We start from the raw sequence: 17,668 nt of genomic DNA on the forward strand, positions 1-17,668 counted from the left end.
TGGTCTAACCTTGTCTTTCGCTTGTCTTTCGCTTCCTGGGGGTTAATACTGGAGATAAACATACCCACATTGCTCTTCAGCTAATCCTCCATCACTCCCAGTACTCCAAGTTGCTCTTTCTGTTATTGTTTCAGGTATCAAATTCTAAGTAGGCAGCAATCATGAAAACAAAACAGAACCAAATACAAACGTGAGGGTTTCCAATCACCTTCCACAGATCTTCACTCAAAACCCACTGAAGGTAAGCATTTGTGAATTCTGTTGAACCTCAAGTGGCAGTAAATTGTCTCAGGGCAGATGGTCTTTTTTACCCCCTTTCTAGTTTTGAGTTGTATATTGATCTCAAAAGAGTTGAATTATACAGAAGCATAGTTTCAAGAATACTTCACGTACATATGGCTCCTTATGCTTTTCCAAATGCCTTTTCACATACTGCTTGGTTTAATTCTCCCAACCGTCCAGGGAAGTACATAGAATTGCTGTTGTCCCCATTTTCTGAATAAGAAAAATGAGATGGTTCAAAGAGTTTAAATAACTTTCCCCAAGTCATACAGCCAGGTCCACAGATACACAAATGATGTTTGATCCAGTGCTCTTGTCATAACACCAGGGTGCCTTCCTGACTAATACAGGGTACATTTATCTACAGCAGAATCTAATCCAAATATTTAGAGCAGACAAGCTGCTTTATTTATTAGTTTTCAACCAAATTAATGATTTCAAGTCACACAATTTGAAGTTCTTCTGCCCATCCCTTTCACGTTTAATTAAGAAGACTTTAGCGTAATTCTTATGTGTTTCCTTAGAATAACGACATCTTTACAGTTCAAAATTCATCACCGCTCTTAATGTACAACACAACACAGACATCACAATGGAGGCTAAGAGGCATTACTATTCTACAGAAGTTCAAAGGCTAGTGATTACTGACAGCTCAAACCACAATAAAGCCATGCAACAGGAACAGATACTACAGATATCACCTCTTGATTGCTATCTTCAAAATTACCTACCTACCCTGTAAATGTAATACGAGTGAAACTCACATCCTGAATGATGAGATAGTAGACATATTGAACTAGTGCATCTACATGTTTGAAAACGGGATGTTCTTGCCAACATGTTTAAATATTACGATGACAAGCTCAAACGAGTCCTTCTAGTCATGAAACCTGCCAACTGCCACAGTGGAGAGCTCAAACACTGAGCTGCCATTTCTTAAAACCAATGTACTGAATACATATGGCAAATTTTTAATTCACTATATGTTTCTTAGGTAAGCTGGAAGTATTAGTGGACATAGAAGTTGTCAATCTCTGTTTTCACTATCATCCATTTTAGGTCAGTACAAAAGGCTTTGAAATTATAAATTTGCAACTATATGGATCGGTGCCTATGAAAAACAAAAGTACTGATCACTCGTGATGACCTTAAAAGTTCTTAAAATATTACAGGCTATCTGAAAGGATTAATAGACAAGAAGAGATTTTTCAAAGATCATCTCATGAAGATATGACCAAGTAAAGAATTGTACCAACACATTATTCATCAGTATGACACATTTGTGCTCATGGATGAGGTTAGGCAAAACTTTAAGAACTGAATGTGTCTACTGTTTCAAGAGAGAAACACTAAGCTGGTGAATGCAATATATATATTAATAGTTCAGTCACGAGTCAGACAGCTCTAAAATGTCAGAGTACCAAGAAAAGATCTTTCTAGTACTAAAGTGACTATCTCAAAAGATCACAATTAATGTAAGAAATAATGGGAACAATGGAATGAGTTGTGGAGAATTGATAGAATACATGGTAAGCATATGATAATAAGTTCATAAGAGGACTGTGCCTGAAAAACAAACATGCATCAAGAGCACTGAAAACCCTATTTGAAGATCACTATTATCTTAATAAATGTGATTAAAAGACCAAAATGCTTCCTTGTGAAATCACCAAATAAGAAGGAAACTGCTATAACTCAGGAGTTCTTAACTTGAGATTCATTATGGTGAGGGCTTCGAGTGGTCTGTGAGCCTTTTGGAATTTCATGCATATTTGTAGGTGTATTTTTCTACAAGAGGTACCCACAGCATAAATCAGATTTTCATAGGGTCCTCAGATCCAAAAATGTGAGCAACCACTATTTTAAAAGCAGGTCATTATTAATCTATGTACAAACATATAACTGGATTTTGGATAAGTAATATACCATAAGTCTAAAATTAAGAAAAATATTTTTGACTTCTAAATTACAAAAAAATTTTTTAAATGTAAACTGGAGTTATCCTAATTAAAGGAAATGTCAACCACAGTGTGGACATTGATAGAAGGTCCACACGATAAATATTTCAGGAATCCTAGTGCTATGATAATAGACTTTATTTATTTATTTATTTTGAGACAGAGTCTCACTCTGTCACCCTGGCTGGAGTGCAGTGGCATGATCTTGGTTCACTGCAGTTTCTGCCTCCAGGGTTCAAGCGATTCTCTTGCCTCAGCCTCCTGAGTAGCTGGGATTACAGGCATGTGCCACTACGCCCGGCTAATTTTTGTATTTTTAGTTGAGACGGGGTTTTGCCATGTTGGCCAGGCTAGTCTCAAACTCCTGCCCTCAGGTGACCCACTTGCCTGGGCCTCCCAGAGTGCTTGGATTACAGGTGTGAGCCACCATGCCTGGCCTATCTTATTTATTTTTTGAGACAGGCTCTGGCCCTATTGCCCAGGCTGGAGTGCAATGGCACACTCTCAGCTCACTGCAACTTCCACCTTCCAGGCTCAAACCATCCTCCCCCTTCAGCCTCCCAAGTAGGCCTCCCAAAATGCTGGGGTTACGGGTGTGAGCTGCCATGCCTAGCCTTGCAAAGCCTAGCCACACTACCACACCCAGCTAATTTTTTGTATTTTTGGTAGAGATGGGTTTTCACCATGTTGCCCAGCCTGGTCTTGAACCCCTAGGGTCAAGCAATCTTCCTGCCTCGGCCTCCCAAAGTGCTGGGATTACAGGCATGAACCACCATGTCCAGTCAGTGCTATGATAATAAATTTTTAAAAACACCTAAGAAAGAAAGGTTAGATTATTCTGAAAGATTTATTTTCCTTGGATTAGAGAGAGATTAAAAATGGCCCTATCAGGACATTTCTCTGGACATACTCATATACTATTCCCCTCTGCTTTTTAAAACAAAAGATGGAAGCACCAGGTTAAAGATAAAATGTTGAAAGAACCAAACAGTTTTTAAACAAAGGTGACAGGAGTATTTTGGAAATGAATGGGTACATTTTGGATTATTACAATGATTAGGGCTACTCTGGGATATAGGGATGCTGGATGCACAGGACTGATTCTGCACATGTCGGGACAACAAAAAGACTGTTCCATATCCTGCTTGTCATTCATACCCCCTGCTGGACTATTCACATAAATCAAAAAAACTAGCAGTAACTAAACCGAGAAACTAACCCCACTGTACATATTTTTGCAAAGCATTTTTTTTTTCTTTTGAGACCGGGTCTTACTTTTTCACCCAGGCTGGAGAGCAGTGGTGCGATCACAGCTCACTGCAGCCTCGACCTCCTGGGCTCAGGCAATCCTCCTGCCTCAGCCTTCCGAGTAGCTGGGACTACAGGTGTGTGCCATCATACCTGGCTAATTTTTGTATCTTTTGTAGAGACTGGGTTTCACAATGTTGCTGGTCTTGAACTCCTGAGCTCAGGAGATCTGCCGGCCTTGGCCTCCCAAAGTGCTGGGGTTGTAGGTGTGAGCTGCCATGCCTAGCCTTGCGAAGCATTTTTTACACCATTTTAATTTCTAAGACTACAAGTACTAGGATCTACTGTGTAAGATGAAGTGAGATTACTTTCTTTTGAAGTTTCCCAGGAGGTGTTCATCATTTTGGAACCTCATGCCACCATTGTCAGCACTGTTCTAGGACTTGAGCTGACAACATAAACCACTTCCATCAGTTTGCACTTGCTGCTGCTCCATTCAGGGTTACTTCCATACAGTGCAAACCTCCAGTGTACTTCATTATGTCTTACTGCATAGTCATATCCAAGCATTATCATTTGAAAAATACAAAAATTTCTGCATTTATATTCAGTGAGGACACCGTATGGATTTAAAAAGATTCTCTGTATAAAGACCATTAAGGAAAACTAGTAAAATCCAAATAAACTGTGGTGTTCAGTCTGGAGTACTGTATCAATGCTGGCTTCTTAGCTATGACAAATGTGCTATTGGAATGGAAGATGTTAGAAGTAGGGGTGAGAGGCTGAGGGGTATACAGGCAATCCTTATATCATCTTTGCAAGTTTTCTATGAATCTAAAAGTACCCTAATAAAAATGTTTTTGTTTTTGTTGTTGTTGTTTTTTAAGTCTACCTTTAGAGATACAGAGATTTCAAATTTGGAAAACTGTACCTTCATTTCTGTTACTATCAGTTTTTTGGGTGGTTTTCTTTTTTTTTTTTAAGTCAAGGTCTGCTCTGTCACCCAGGCTGGAGTGCAGTGGCACAATCATGGCTCACTACAACCTCAACCTCCTGAACTCAAGTGATCCTCCCACCTCAGCCTCCCGAGTAGCTGGGACCACAGGCACATACCACCATGCCTGGATAATTTTTGTTTGTTTTACCACGTTGCCCAGGCTGTTCTCAAACTCCTAGACTCAAGCGATCCTTCCACCTTGGCCTCCCAAAGTGCTGGGATTACAGGCATGAGCCACCATGCCCAGCCAATAACAGTATATTTCAACTATTATGGTGAATTGCTGAACTAGACATTTTCATATGTTAATAATGGTTAAATGTTAGCAAGTTCATATGGTTCATGCTAGAATAGTCTGGGCCTAATTAAATGGATTGTATTACAAAGTTGAGAAAAAATGTACTTTTTATTTTCAGAAATAAAAAAATCGGTTTTAATCTACTGCACACATACACCTCCACTCTGGCAAATTCTTTGCATGGTTAGACTATATTATCTATGATTTTAATTTGAAGTTAGTAAAGGGAAATGTTACAAAATTATTATTTAAAAATGACTAAAGGGTCTAAGAGGATTGAAAAACCACTAAACAAAGCATTGATAAGCAGAAGAGACAGATTACAGCACAGTTTTTCTGAGAAATTTATATCAAATTCCTATAGAAAAGGATTAAAAGGAAAAAGCAAAGTATTTGTAACCTTTCCTTACAGATAGTCTTATTCTTTTTCCATAGGCTGTTATTTAACAAACCTCTTTCACTGGTAGATGAACCTCCAAGTAAAAATATGTTGTGAAAGAGGACAGGATAAGGAAAATTTTGGTTTTGCAGAAGGCCTATAAAATTCTTGAACACATTCAGCTTCTGAAAAAACCTGTTAGGAGCAGAAACCTGACAGCAGTCAAAAAGTTTTCTAAAAAAACTAATTGGCAGGTTTACTGGGGAAAAAAAAAACTCACCTGTGCACAAATCTGATGCATCACATGACCAAACTCATGGAAGTAAGTCCTCACCTCGTCGTGTCTCAGGAGAGAGGGACGACCTGCCACTGGCTGTGAGAAGTTCACCACGAGGGCAGCCACTGCCATCATCCGGCTTCCATCAGGCAGAAGGCAGCCAGGCTGGAGACCGAAGCAGGCCGCATGATTGTATTTTCCTTCCCTAGGAGCCAGAAACACGCGTTGGCAACATAGGAAAATTCTCCTCTAGTAACTACACTGGCATGGCCTCTTCCAGTCATTAAGCCATATCTGTTACCAGAGATGCTTTTAAACATTAATTTACCTTTTAGAAAGTAGGTTATTTTGCTAAAATGGAAAAACTAAAGCTAAACAAACAATAACCCCACTAACATTCTGTGTGAGCTCTGAAGTTTCTTTTATTGAAAAATCTCGAGGTAAGAATGAAGAATGCATGTCACACCGACAGCTGAATGTCCAATTTATTTTAATGAGGTTCTACTTTTCTTTTTCAAAGATGGGATTATTAAACACTAAACAATGCTGAAACACACATTTGAAATAAAAGATACAGTTTGACTCACTAGGCAGCCTTTTCATTAAAATCGGAATAAAAAACTGAATTTCTGACGATAAGGTTTTTCCTTTTATTTGAGGAGGAAAGAATCAGTAATCACAATTAAATAAGCTTCTTTTATAAACTAGACAGGCCTTTTTGAAACAGAATGCTTTTAGTTAGCCTGGGAAAATGCATAAATTATACTATCAATTAGACTATTCTTGTACAGTGTTGTATCTGTGTGGTCTTTCCAAAAGCTATTAGACTTCATTCTCCAAAAGCTATCAGACTTCATTTTGGGAGTACGTGTGTCCTTTCCCCCTTTTCTTTTGCTCAGAAGACTAATAGTACCTGGTCTTTTTTTTTTTTTTTTTTTGAGACAGAGTCTTGCTCTGTCATCCAGGCTGGAGTGCAGTGGCATGATCTCAGCTCACTGCAACCTCTGCCTCCCAGGTTCAAGCAATTCTCCTGCCTCTGCCTCCTGAGTAGCTGGTATTACAGGTATGCAACACCACGCTGGTTAATTTTGTTCTGTTGTTTTGAGACGGAGTCTCGCTCTGTTGCCCAGGCTGGGGTGCGGTGGCAAGATACTGGCTCACTATAACGTCCACCTCCTGGGTTCAAACGATTCTCCTGCCTCAGCCTCTAGAGTAGCTGGGACTACAAATGCCTGCCACCACACCCAGCTAATTTTTGTATTTTTAGTAGAGATGGGGTTTTGCCACGTTGGCCAAGCTGGTCTCAAACTCCTGACCTCAGGTGATCTGCCCTCCTTGGCCTCCCAAAGTGCTGGGACTATAGGTGTGAGTCACTGTGCCCAGCCTAATTTTTGTATTTTTAGTAGAGATGGGGTTTCACCATGTTGACCAAGCTGGTCTTGAACTCCTGGCCTCAAGTGATCCACCTGCCTCAGCCTCCCAGAGTGCTGGGATTACAGCCACTGCACCCAGACAGTACCCGGTCTTTTTAAAACCTATTCTGAATACGCTTTTAAAAAGTCAGTTAGACAAATAAAACAAGTTAATCCCTTTTACCTTTATGAAGAGAACATCTAAGATGACAGGAAGTAAGTATTAACTAGGTCACTACTTTCACAAAGATTACTCTCTGTTACCCACACCAGGGTGCTGGTAGCAATGACCAGATCTCTGAGTACAAAAGAAATTAATTATATCCTGGCAGTGAGACAGCAGAATGAGGTAGCAAGAATTGTTCTTTGACCCTGGAAAGAAAATCTGAGGACAGTTATAGGAGACTCCAATATTAAAGGATTACTCCTGAAAGAGTTCTTCGGTTAAAACTATATCCTGACACTTTTTATTTAAAAATAAGACTCATCTATATTTGGCAGGGTTTTACTTTTAGGTCATAATATAAGTGAAAGTAAGTCCATAAAGCAGCAGGTGATGTGATTTGGCTGTGTCTCCACCCAAAGCTCATCTTGAATTGTAGTTCTCATAATCCCCACGTGTCGTGGGAGGGACTCAGTGGGAAGTAATTGATTCATGGGGTAGCCAGTCTCATGATAGTGAGTGAGTTCTCACAAGAGCTGATGGTTTCATAAGGGGCTTTCCCCTGTTTGCTTGGCACTTCCCCTTCCTGCCACCACGTGAAGAAGGATGTGTTTGCTTCCCCTTCTGCCATGATTGTAAGTTTCCTGAGGTCTCCCAGCCCTGCAGAACTGTAAGTCAATGAAACTTCTTTCCTTTATAAATTACCCAGTCTCAGTCAGTTCTTTACAGCATTGTGAGAAAGGACTAATACACCAGGATAATCACTTAGGTGCTAAAAGACACTTCTGCCCACCAACTAGATGACAGTTACTCAACCTACTTTTCAGCACTCAAAGTCAGTGGATTACAAACTTGTGTGTATTACTGAATGAGGGGGATACTATACTCTCCTTTGATCTATTTAAATGATTAGTAATTGTAAGAGGTTGACTTTGCTTTAGAAAGTAGCCTGGGGAGAAAGAGATCCAAATCCTTTTGTGTCTGATGAAACACTATGGAATCTATAGTTACTACATGCTATAGACACAATTATAACATTTTTACAATTGTTACCACTGATATCTGGGCAAGATGATTTGCATATATAGTCTTTAATGCATAAAACAATCCTGTAAAAGGATTTCCAGTCCCATATTACAGAGGAAGAAACAGAATCTCAAAGAGGTTATGCCACTCAAGCATTCAAACTCAAATCTGACTGACTGCAAAGGTTTTGCTACTTCTACTAAACTGTGCTGCCTCTCAGCCAGACTGAAGGGAGTGGCCATAGATTATTGGCAGACAGATTACCTAATAAATATTTTGGTGCTCAATTTTATTTATTTATATTTTTTGAGTTAGAGTCTTGCTCTGTCGCCCTGGCTGGAGTGTAGTGGCGTGATCTCAGTTCCAGGGTTCAAGCTATTCTCATACCTTGGCCTCCCGAGTAGCTGAGACTACAGATGCCTGTTTAATTTTTGTATTTTTAGTAGAGACAGGGTTTCACCATATTGGCCAGGCTGATCTTGAACTCCTGATCTCAAGTGATCTGCCCACCTCAGCCTTCCAAAATGCTGGGATTACAGGTGTGAGCCACCATGCCTGGGTGGTGGTCAATATTCAATTAAGTAAATGTAGTGCACAAAATAGATGATGATGATAATGACAATGGTAGCAGCCAACTCTGATTAAGCCTTTGCTATGTGCTGAGCAGTCTTCTAAATGCTTTGCATGTATTCAACCAATTTAATCCTTACAATGACCATACAAAGCAGGTACTACTAATATTCCCAGTTAATAGGACCTATAATATAGGTAAGAAAACTGGGGCACAGAAAAATTAAGTAACCTACCTAGTAAATGATGATGCCAGACATTCTGGCTTCAGACACACATTTTAAATCTCTATACTAAGAAGCCCATGTGAGAAATATGAAAGAGTAGAGTCTTTTTTAAAATTAATTTTTTTAGAGATAGGGTCTAGCTCTGTCACCTAGGCTAGAATGCAGCAGTGTGATAATAGCTCACTGTAACCTTAAACTCCTGGACTTAAGTGATCCTCCTGCTTCAGCACAGCTAGGACTACAGGTGTGCATTACCACACCTGGCTAATTTTTAATTTTTTTTTTTTTTTTTTTTGAGACAGGGTCTCACTCTGTCACCCAGGCTGGAGTGCAGTGTTGCAATCTTGGCTCACTGCAGCCTCCACCTCTGAGGCTCAAGTGATCCTCCCACCTCAGCCTCTCGAGTACCTGGGAATATAGGCGTGTACCACTACACCTGGCTAATTTTTGTATTTTTTGTAGCAACAGAGTTTTGTCATGTTGCCCAGGCTGGTCTTGAAGTCCTAGACTCAAGCAATCCACCTGCCTCGGCCTCCCAAAGTGCTGGGACTACAGGCATGAGCCACCACACTTGACCTAATTTTTAAATTTTTTGTAGAGACAGGGCCTCACTATGTTGCCCAGGCTGGTCTCGAACTCCTAGCCTCAAGCAATCCTCTCACCTTGGCCTCCCAAAGTGTTGGGATTATAGGCATGAGCCACTGTGCCTGGCCAAGAGTAGAGTCTTAAAGTAGGCAGTAGCTGAATCCCTAAGGTCCCTTCCAACAACGTGATCCTCAGTACCTTGGATAGAGGTCCAAATAGAACTGTCCCAATACTTCTCCTGTAGCTTTATCCTTCACAGTATAAAGTGTAACACTCTTGTTCCAAACATGAGCATCTGTCATTTGTTCAAATGAAAGTCCCAACAACTCCTGGTAGGTGTTCAGCAAGCCTTCAGTGACCACCTCAATTGGGAAGTATTCCTTGAGGAACTCTTGGTCTATGGAATACTTGAGTTCCTCTGTCTGAGTCATGTAGTAATATAGATCCCAGGCATTGATTTTCCCATCATATTCAAAACCCCTGTCTTTGCATTCCTTTTTCTTCAAATTCAAAATAAACTCTCGTTCTGCTTCACCCAAGGGTTTTAACTTCTGGCTTAAATCATCTGTAAGGAAAAGGAAAAGTTAGTGATCTACTTGCTTTTGGAAGCAAGCATACTCATAAATACCACCTGTGTTTTAGCACGGTGCTTCCTCCTTTGCAGTACTCAATACAGATAAATCAGGTGGAAAGAGTGAAAGGAGGAGGAAAAAAGTGAGGGAGGAAAGCAGGCTGTATTATGGAAGCACACTTTGCTCTTCGGGGTTATTGATTTTATGGTCCTAGCCCCTTTTTCTTTTAACACCCCCAGAACTGGGCCATGAGTTCCTCAATTCATTACCAAAGCTCAAGTTTATCTCAGAGAACGCTGACTGAAGAATGTTATTCAGGGAACAAAGCACTAGTGAAACTAAAGTCATGTACATGATTATTCTTCAATGAAGTTAGTCAGACTCCTAAGAAAGCTAGGGAAAACACATCAGATGTGACCTGTGGTCAATGTTATCTAGAAATTCCTATCACTGGGTTTAGTTTCTCATTACCCCATTTCTGTGAAGGTTTATCTGGACACAGCAATTCCAGTTTTTAGCTGGAGAAACTTCTGAGAACCACAAATTATATTGCTGTGGTCAATTTTTCACTTTACTGTATTTGGATAAATGAGTATGGTCTTATGTATTTATTTTTTACATTTTGTTACATATGTTACGATAAAAACATGTCTGGCTCTGCAAAGGACATGGCAGTTCAGAAGGCAACCTCACAATGTGAGAGATGGAGGAGCAGCCCGAGGAATACCGTGAAGAGAAGTGAGGAAACTCATGAAGGATACAAAGATATAGTTTTCCATATATATATTTGTGTGCGTGTGTGCGTGCATGTGTCTGTGTGTGCACATGTATGTATACACACACACACACACACATACATATATATATATAAAGAGACAGAGAGAGAGTGAGTGAGTTTTGCTATGTTGCCCAGGCTGGACTCCAACTCTCAGATTCAAGGGATCCTTGCACTTTAGCCTCTCAAGAGGACACTTTGCATAGGAATATGCCAATCTCAAATTAGAAGGAAAACTCCTTTAAATGAATTAAGTTAATCAGGTGGTTACTAAGGAAAATTTCAGTGTATGCAATCACCACTGAAGGAAACATTCTTTACAAACCTGTTAACTCTCTGAGCCATCCTCTTGTATACCATGCATCAGACTGTAGAGTAATTACCTGTTCACACTTCTGTTGTTTCTAGTAAGTGACAAATCCATTGAGAAAAAGACTTTGTCTCTTTTTAAAAAATTATTTTTATTTTTAGAGACAGGGTTTTGCTCTGTCACCCAGGCTGGAGCACAGTGGCATGATCATGGCTCACTGCAGCCTTGAACTCCTGGGCTCAAGGGATCCTCCCACCTCAGCCTCCCAAGTAGCTAGAATTACAGGCACGTGCTACCATGCCTGGCTACTTTTTAAATTTTTCTGTAGAGACAGGGTTGGGGTCTCTTTGTTTCCCAAGCTGGTCTTGGACTCTGGGTCTCAAGTAGTCCTCCCACCTCGGCCTCCCGAAGTGCTGGGATTACAGGCATGAATTGCCATGCCCAGCCAAAAGGACCTTGTTTTACTCCTTTCTGTAATCCTACTATTTAGCATACTGCCTAAGGCTGAATAGTTATTTCATAAACGTCTCATGAATGAATGAGTGAATTATACAATAACAAATATGTACCATTTATGGAGTTTAACGTTATAGTTATTAGATAATAGTTTTTATGTATATTATTTTATATTACAGTTATTAGATAATAGTTTTTTGTATATTATTTTATATTAGTTTTGTATATTAACAAGTGGTTTCTGGAATATTAAATGTTTTTTGTTTATGTATGTTTTATTTTTATGTACGTCATATTTGTCAGCTTATTTTATACAAATTCATAAGCAGCCATGCTATGACTACTAAATCCCTAGTGAAGAGAATAAAGCCAGTAACTTTAGTAACTCTCTGTTAGAACCTACATGTCACGTTAGGAATTAGTATAAAAAGCCTAAAGAAGATATAAGATACAGTGAAGCCAGGCCTATACTAGCAATATAAACAATAAGCAGTCCCTAGAACTAAGCATACTATCTAACACTTAATAGGTGATCAATATACTTCTCTCGAATGAAGGAAAAGTAGGATGTCCTCAAAGGCATATTATGTTCTGAGGCCTTCTGTCTGGTTGACATGGTATAGCAAAACAGTCTGGTTGACATGGTATAGCAAAACAGTCATAGAAAAAAAAAAAAAGAACTAACCTAGAAAGGCTGTTACGCGGCTTGTGCTCTTTGCAGTGTTCATTTCAAGGACGAAGTCAGCATGTGTGCTATAACCGAGTAGTTTGGCCACCTTGGCCCGCAGTGGGAGTAGCTGCTGCAAAATTATGGTGTTTTCCTAGTAATAAACAACAGCAACAAAATAAAGGCTAATCAATAATTTGATCCAAAGCACTAAAAGGAAGAATTACTGTATGTATTTTTAGGTTTGTAAAATTATCAAATATTTTTAGACCATTTAAACTTCTGATTCCATTTTGGTGTTATAGGCTTTTTTTTTTTGGATTCATGATTTCGTTTTATTTCTGAAACAATTTATGACTTTTTAAACTTCAGGAGATAACTATGAGGTCTTAATAAAATTGTAGGTGCTATAAACTTAGAGTGAAAATATATTTTTAAGGAATATAGCGAATCCATATTTACTTCTACTGACAGAACTGCACCAAATATTGGTACTTTCAGTTCCTTTGGACATTTTTATTGTGGTAAAATACACATAACGTAAAATTTATCTTTTTAATTTCATACCCGGTTGTATGGCTACTATTTTTAAAAACATAGAAAATGTGCTGGTGAGGAAATGGAGAAATTGGAACCCTTGCACATTGCCGATGAGAATGTAAAGTAGTTTAGCTGCTGTAGAAAACGGTGCGGTGATTCCTAAAAAAATTAAACCATATGATCCAGCAATTTTACATCTCAGTAAATAACAAAGATAATTGAAAGCAGAGACTCAAAGAGAGATCTATACACCCATGTTCACAGCAGCATTATTTATAACAGCCAAAAGATGGAAGCAACCCAAGTGTCCATGGACAGATATACAGGTAAACAAAATGTGGTATATATATACAATGGAATATAACTCTGCCTTTACAAGGAAGGAAATTCTGACACATGCTACAACATGGATGACCCTTTAAGGTATGCTAAGTGAAATACGCCAGATACAAAAAGACAAATATTTTATTATTCCACTTATATGAAGTTCCTAGAGTAGTGAAATTCACAGAGACACAGAATAGAATAGTAATTGCCAGGGCCTGGGGATAGGGGATAATGGGGAGTTAATGCTTAATGGGTAGAGTTTCAGTTAAGGAAGATGAAAAAACTCTGCAGGTGGATACAGGTGATGGCTGCAGAAAAATATAAACATATTCTCAATGTGAATATACTTAATGCCACATGCTATGGTCTGAATGTTCTCCAAAATTCATGTGTTGAAACATAATCCCTTTTGAGGTAGTGTTAAATGGCAGGGCCTTTTGGGAAGTGACCAGTGAATTAGTGCCTTATAAAAGGGCTACAGCTAAAGAACTTGGGCCTTTTCTGCCCTTCCCCCTTCTGCCATGTGAGGATACAGAAAAAAGGCCCTTTCTAGACACTGAATGCTGATGCCCCTTGATCTTGAATTTCTCAGCCTTCAGAACTGTGAAAAATTTCTATTGTTCATAAATTACTTCGTCTGTGGTATTTTGTTATAGCAGCACAAATGAACTAAGGCACCATAAAATTCTGCTTTTAAAAATGTTTCAGGGATTTTTCCCAAGTTAACATTACAAATATCTTTTATATTTTATTTGTATTAAAAATACAAAAATTGATATTATTTTATTATTTTCTTAAGAATGAAATAAAAGTAATTCTCCTAGAGGAAGTAAGTAAATGTTAAAGTAAAAGAAAAAACTAATTCCAATAATCAAATCAGCAAATTATTTATAGACTGGTTTCTAAGGAAAATCACACACTGAGGTCACACTACCTGCATTCAAAATTTGGTTCCACCATTTACTAGTTACCTGATCTTGGGCAAATTCTGGAGCTTTCTGACCCTCAGTTTTCTCATTTGCAAGATGTGGAAAATAAAAATACCTACACTGGAGAGTAATCATGAAGATTCAAATGAAAACATATGTAAAGTGCTTAGACAAATGCCTGGCACATAACCAAACACTATATAATTATCTGTTATAATTATTATTATTTTAAAACTAAAATGGAAAGCATAGAAGAGAAACATACATAATGTAATTCTCCAAGTTCTAAAATTAAATAGTTTAATTAGATTTTTCTTTCATTTTTTGCAGTTTCTCCAGATCTTCTCTCTAGACTGCCAATTTTCTCCCAATATCTGTTCTCTCATTTTTTCTTTTAGTAATAGAACTCTGAATTTTTTTTTTTTTTTTTAATTTTCATAGAGGTGAGGTCTTGCCATATTGCTGAGGCTGGTCTTGAACTCCTGGCCTCAAGCAATCCTCTTGCCTTGGCCTCCCAAAGCGTTGGGATTACAAGTGTGAGCCACTGTGCCTGGATGAACTCTGAATTTTTGCCGGACACTTGGTTACCTAATTATGTTTCCCAGCCTTCCTCAAAGCCAGCTGTGGCCATGTGATACTCAATGGGACAATGGGATGTGAATGAAGTGATGAGTGAAATTTCTGGGTCATGTCTGATAGATCTTTGCCTTGCTGGCTGTGAACTGAAGATGACCTCAATGACCCTGAAAGCCACACCCTGAGGATGGTAGAGCTGTCTTCCACCTCTGGACCACTCACCTCTTGACTTACAGTTACAAGACAAATCTTTTAAAAAAAAAAATTGTGGTAAAATCTGCCATTTTAGCCATGTAAAATTCAATGGCAATAATACTCATTCTATTGTGCAACCACTACCATTATCTGTTTCTAAAACTTATCCATTACTCCAAACAGAAACTCTGTAACCATTAACTCCCCAGTCTTCCCTCTCCCCATTCCCTGGTAACCTCTAATCTACTTTCTGGAAAGATAAAACTTTTATCTTATTTGAGTTAACTGTGCTTTTGACTTCTGTCAAGTCCCTTAGCCTGGACCCTAACATATGTAGAGATTAATACCAGAAACAATAAAAATGAAAAATGTACAGGAATGGAAGGTAAGGACCCAGACATTGCAGGCTGGGAAGCAGGTTCTCATTATACCATGGGCATTTGTGAAAACTGTTGCTTGCCATAACTCAGACGGCAGGCCATGTACCTACTGAGTCTTAGTCTAGAGGAACTGTTTGGGAAAGCTAATACTGTTGGGAGGTGTTTTTTTTGCATTTGTTGCTTTTTGAAAGATTACATGGGAGAGATAAGCTTGGGTGAGAATTGGCCAGTTTCTAAAGATGGAAGGAAAAGAATTCTGCTCAGGGAGGTTCTGCCTATGGCCTACAATCTTCAGATGGTTGGAAAAGCCAATTGCTCTGTGTTCCTAGTGTCCAGAGAAAAGGCTGTCACTCCGAGTTACTGAACTGCAGACATGAGTTTGAGAATGCTGCCTTCCTCCACAAGCTCACTATGTTCAGAGGGCCTGAAAGCAGACTTCATTAAATGGAGGAAGAGTGAGACGGATAAATTCAGAAGCCAGTATATAAGATTTGGCAAGTTTAAGAACTATGACCAAAAGTGATATTTGGGTATAGTTATTTTGACATGCATCTGATTAGCAGCAAACAGACAACAAACCTACATTTTTGAGGAGGCTGTATTACCAAAGATATCGTAAGTCTGGCCTACAAAAGTTTGGATTATTTGATCCCTAAAGCAACCCTTGGGATTCTACCTGACATTAGCAGGACCAGCAGTCCCCCAAGATATGGTCATCAAGGATAATGGACAAAAACAATTCCCTGTGGGCAAAACTGGGGGCCATGGAGTATAATTGATAAAAGAATTCTTATGAGAAAGCAGACCCAAGTTTAGTCCAACAAGCTAACCAAGAAACGTCACCATAGTACAGAATCTTCCCAGTTCCTGAGGAATTTGAAAGTTTTAGAAAATTGCTATGAGCTTGCTATGTTTCCCAGTCTTTCTTTTTCCAAATGGGACTTTTCAGTGCGGTTATTCTTTTCCTATGCCATCACTGGGAGTGTTGGGGGAGGGTGTGGGGGTGAGGAGCTGATAACTTGTCTTCCTTTTATAGTTTGCTGGATTATGAGAAGCTACAACCAGGAAGAACTGTATCACCCAGAGATCCTGGTCTTTGAGCTTCAGGCAGTAACTGGGAATTAACAAATGGTGAATGGGTCCTATGTAAGGAAAAAAGGGTCCTCATGGTTACTTGGATAGCTAGAGAGGCAGATCACGGTAGAACTGGCTAGATGACTGAGAATCCCTGTCTACTTCTTCCTTTTTTCTTTTTCATATTAAAGCAGGACTTACCAGGGCTGGATTGTTGATTTAGGAGAGGAGCAACTTCTAATTTATTTAATCTATTCTATTTTTATTAGAACAGCTTATCCTGTGACCACACCAAGCAGGTTGTCAATGAGCAATGAAAAAGCTAAAAGTCTTGTAAGTCTGAGGAATTAGAGATACAGTGCACACACAGGAATATCAGTCTCTGAGCTGACTTTGACACTGGTGAACAAAGTAAACCCTTTTCTTAAAATATTCCATTAAAAACAAAAGAAAGACAAACATTTATAATACCTCTTTGCACCTTGTATTAAAAGCCATTTCCATCCTTCTTCTGGTTTCAGGGATACAACATTTCTTCATGACAGGGAAATAGTGTGGATATTTTAAGGTAATTTTATACTTGTCATCATCTGTCTTTTCTAAACTGTCAATGAAATCATCAGGAAGAGCACCTGCAAAAAATCATTTTCTCATATATCAAATTTTCCACTCATTGCTGGTTTATTTAGTATTGGCATGGTGCCTTTTAGTAGCTCTAGGAATTTTGTGTAGTAATTGAAATTCAAGTAAAATAATGACAATCCTTTAAATATCATTTTGATGTTGCTGGAATTGGGGTGGCTGTTAGAGGCCAGGTGCCTTGGGAGACGGCAATTCAAAATATGAACAGGTTTCAGTAAACTTGCGCAAATGATGTTTCAGTGGAGAACAGGCAAAATTAAGCGAAGAAAGACCCAAGAAGGCTGGGCACAGTGGCTCATGCGTGTAATCCCAGCACTTTGGGAGGCTGAGGTGGGTGGATCATGAGGTCAAGAAATCGAGACCATTCTGGCCAACATGGTGAAACCCTGTCTCTATTAAAAGTACAAAAATTAGCTGGGCGTGGTGGCACATGCCTGTAGTCTCAGCTACTTGGGAGGCTGAGGCAAGAGAATTGCTTGAACCAGGGAGGTGGAGGTTGCAGTGAGCCGAGATTGCGCCACTGCACTCCAGCCTGGCAACAGAGTGAGACTCCGTCTCAAAAAAAGAAAAGAAAAGAAAAAAGACCCAGGACTGAGTAAGAAGAGACTAGTTTAAGATACAATGCAGGAAACAATGCAAGTCAAAAAAAAATTTTAAGGCACTGAAGGCTGTTAAACACAACTATAAACTACCAAGAAAAATTATGAAAAAAAAAAAAGATTATTAAGTCCCCTCTGGACTGTCTCTAGAAATTTTATATACTCTCATTAGCCTAAAATCTAATTTTGGTTGGTTTGATTGTC

At 39.0% G+C, this 17,668-nt stretch overlaps 1 protein-coding gene across 5 annotated transcripts in view; it reads right to left on the reverse strand.

Annotated features, from left to right (window-relative positions):
- Positions 1–17,668, reverse strand: part of NLN (neurolysin) — a 100,250-nt gene that overhangs the window by 26,698 nt on the left and 55,884 nt on the right. For 4 of the 5 annotated variants that reach the window (XM_019013268.4, XM_063700717.1, XM_055367658.2 and 1 more), the window contains 4 exons: positions 16,695–16,855; positions 12,221–12,356; positions 9,621–9,987; positions 5,443–5,644 (listed from right to left, as the gene is read on the reverse strand). In XM_019013268.4, the coding sequence (XP_018868813.3) occupies positions 5,443–5,644; positions 9,621–9,987; positions 12,221–12,356; positions 16,695–16,855 (866 nt within the window). The remainder of the gene's footprint in view (positions 1–5,442; positions 5,645–9,620; positions 9,988–12,220; positions 12,357–16,694; positions 16,856–17,668) is intronic. The other variant, XM_055367657.2, reaches the window with a different exon arrangement.

Source organism: Gorilla gorilla, chromosome 19, assembly GCF_029281585.2.
Source record: "Gorilla gorilla gorilla isolate KB3781 chromosome 19, NHGRI_mGorGor1-v2.1_pri, whole genome shotgun sequence".
NCBI lineage: Eukaryota > Metazoa > Chordata > Mammalia > Primates > Hominidae > Gorilla > Gorilla gorilla.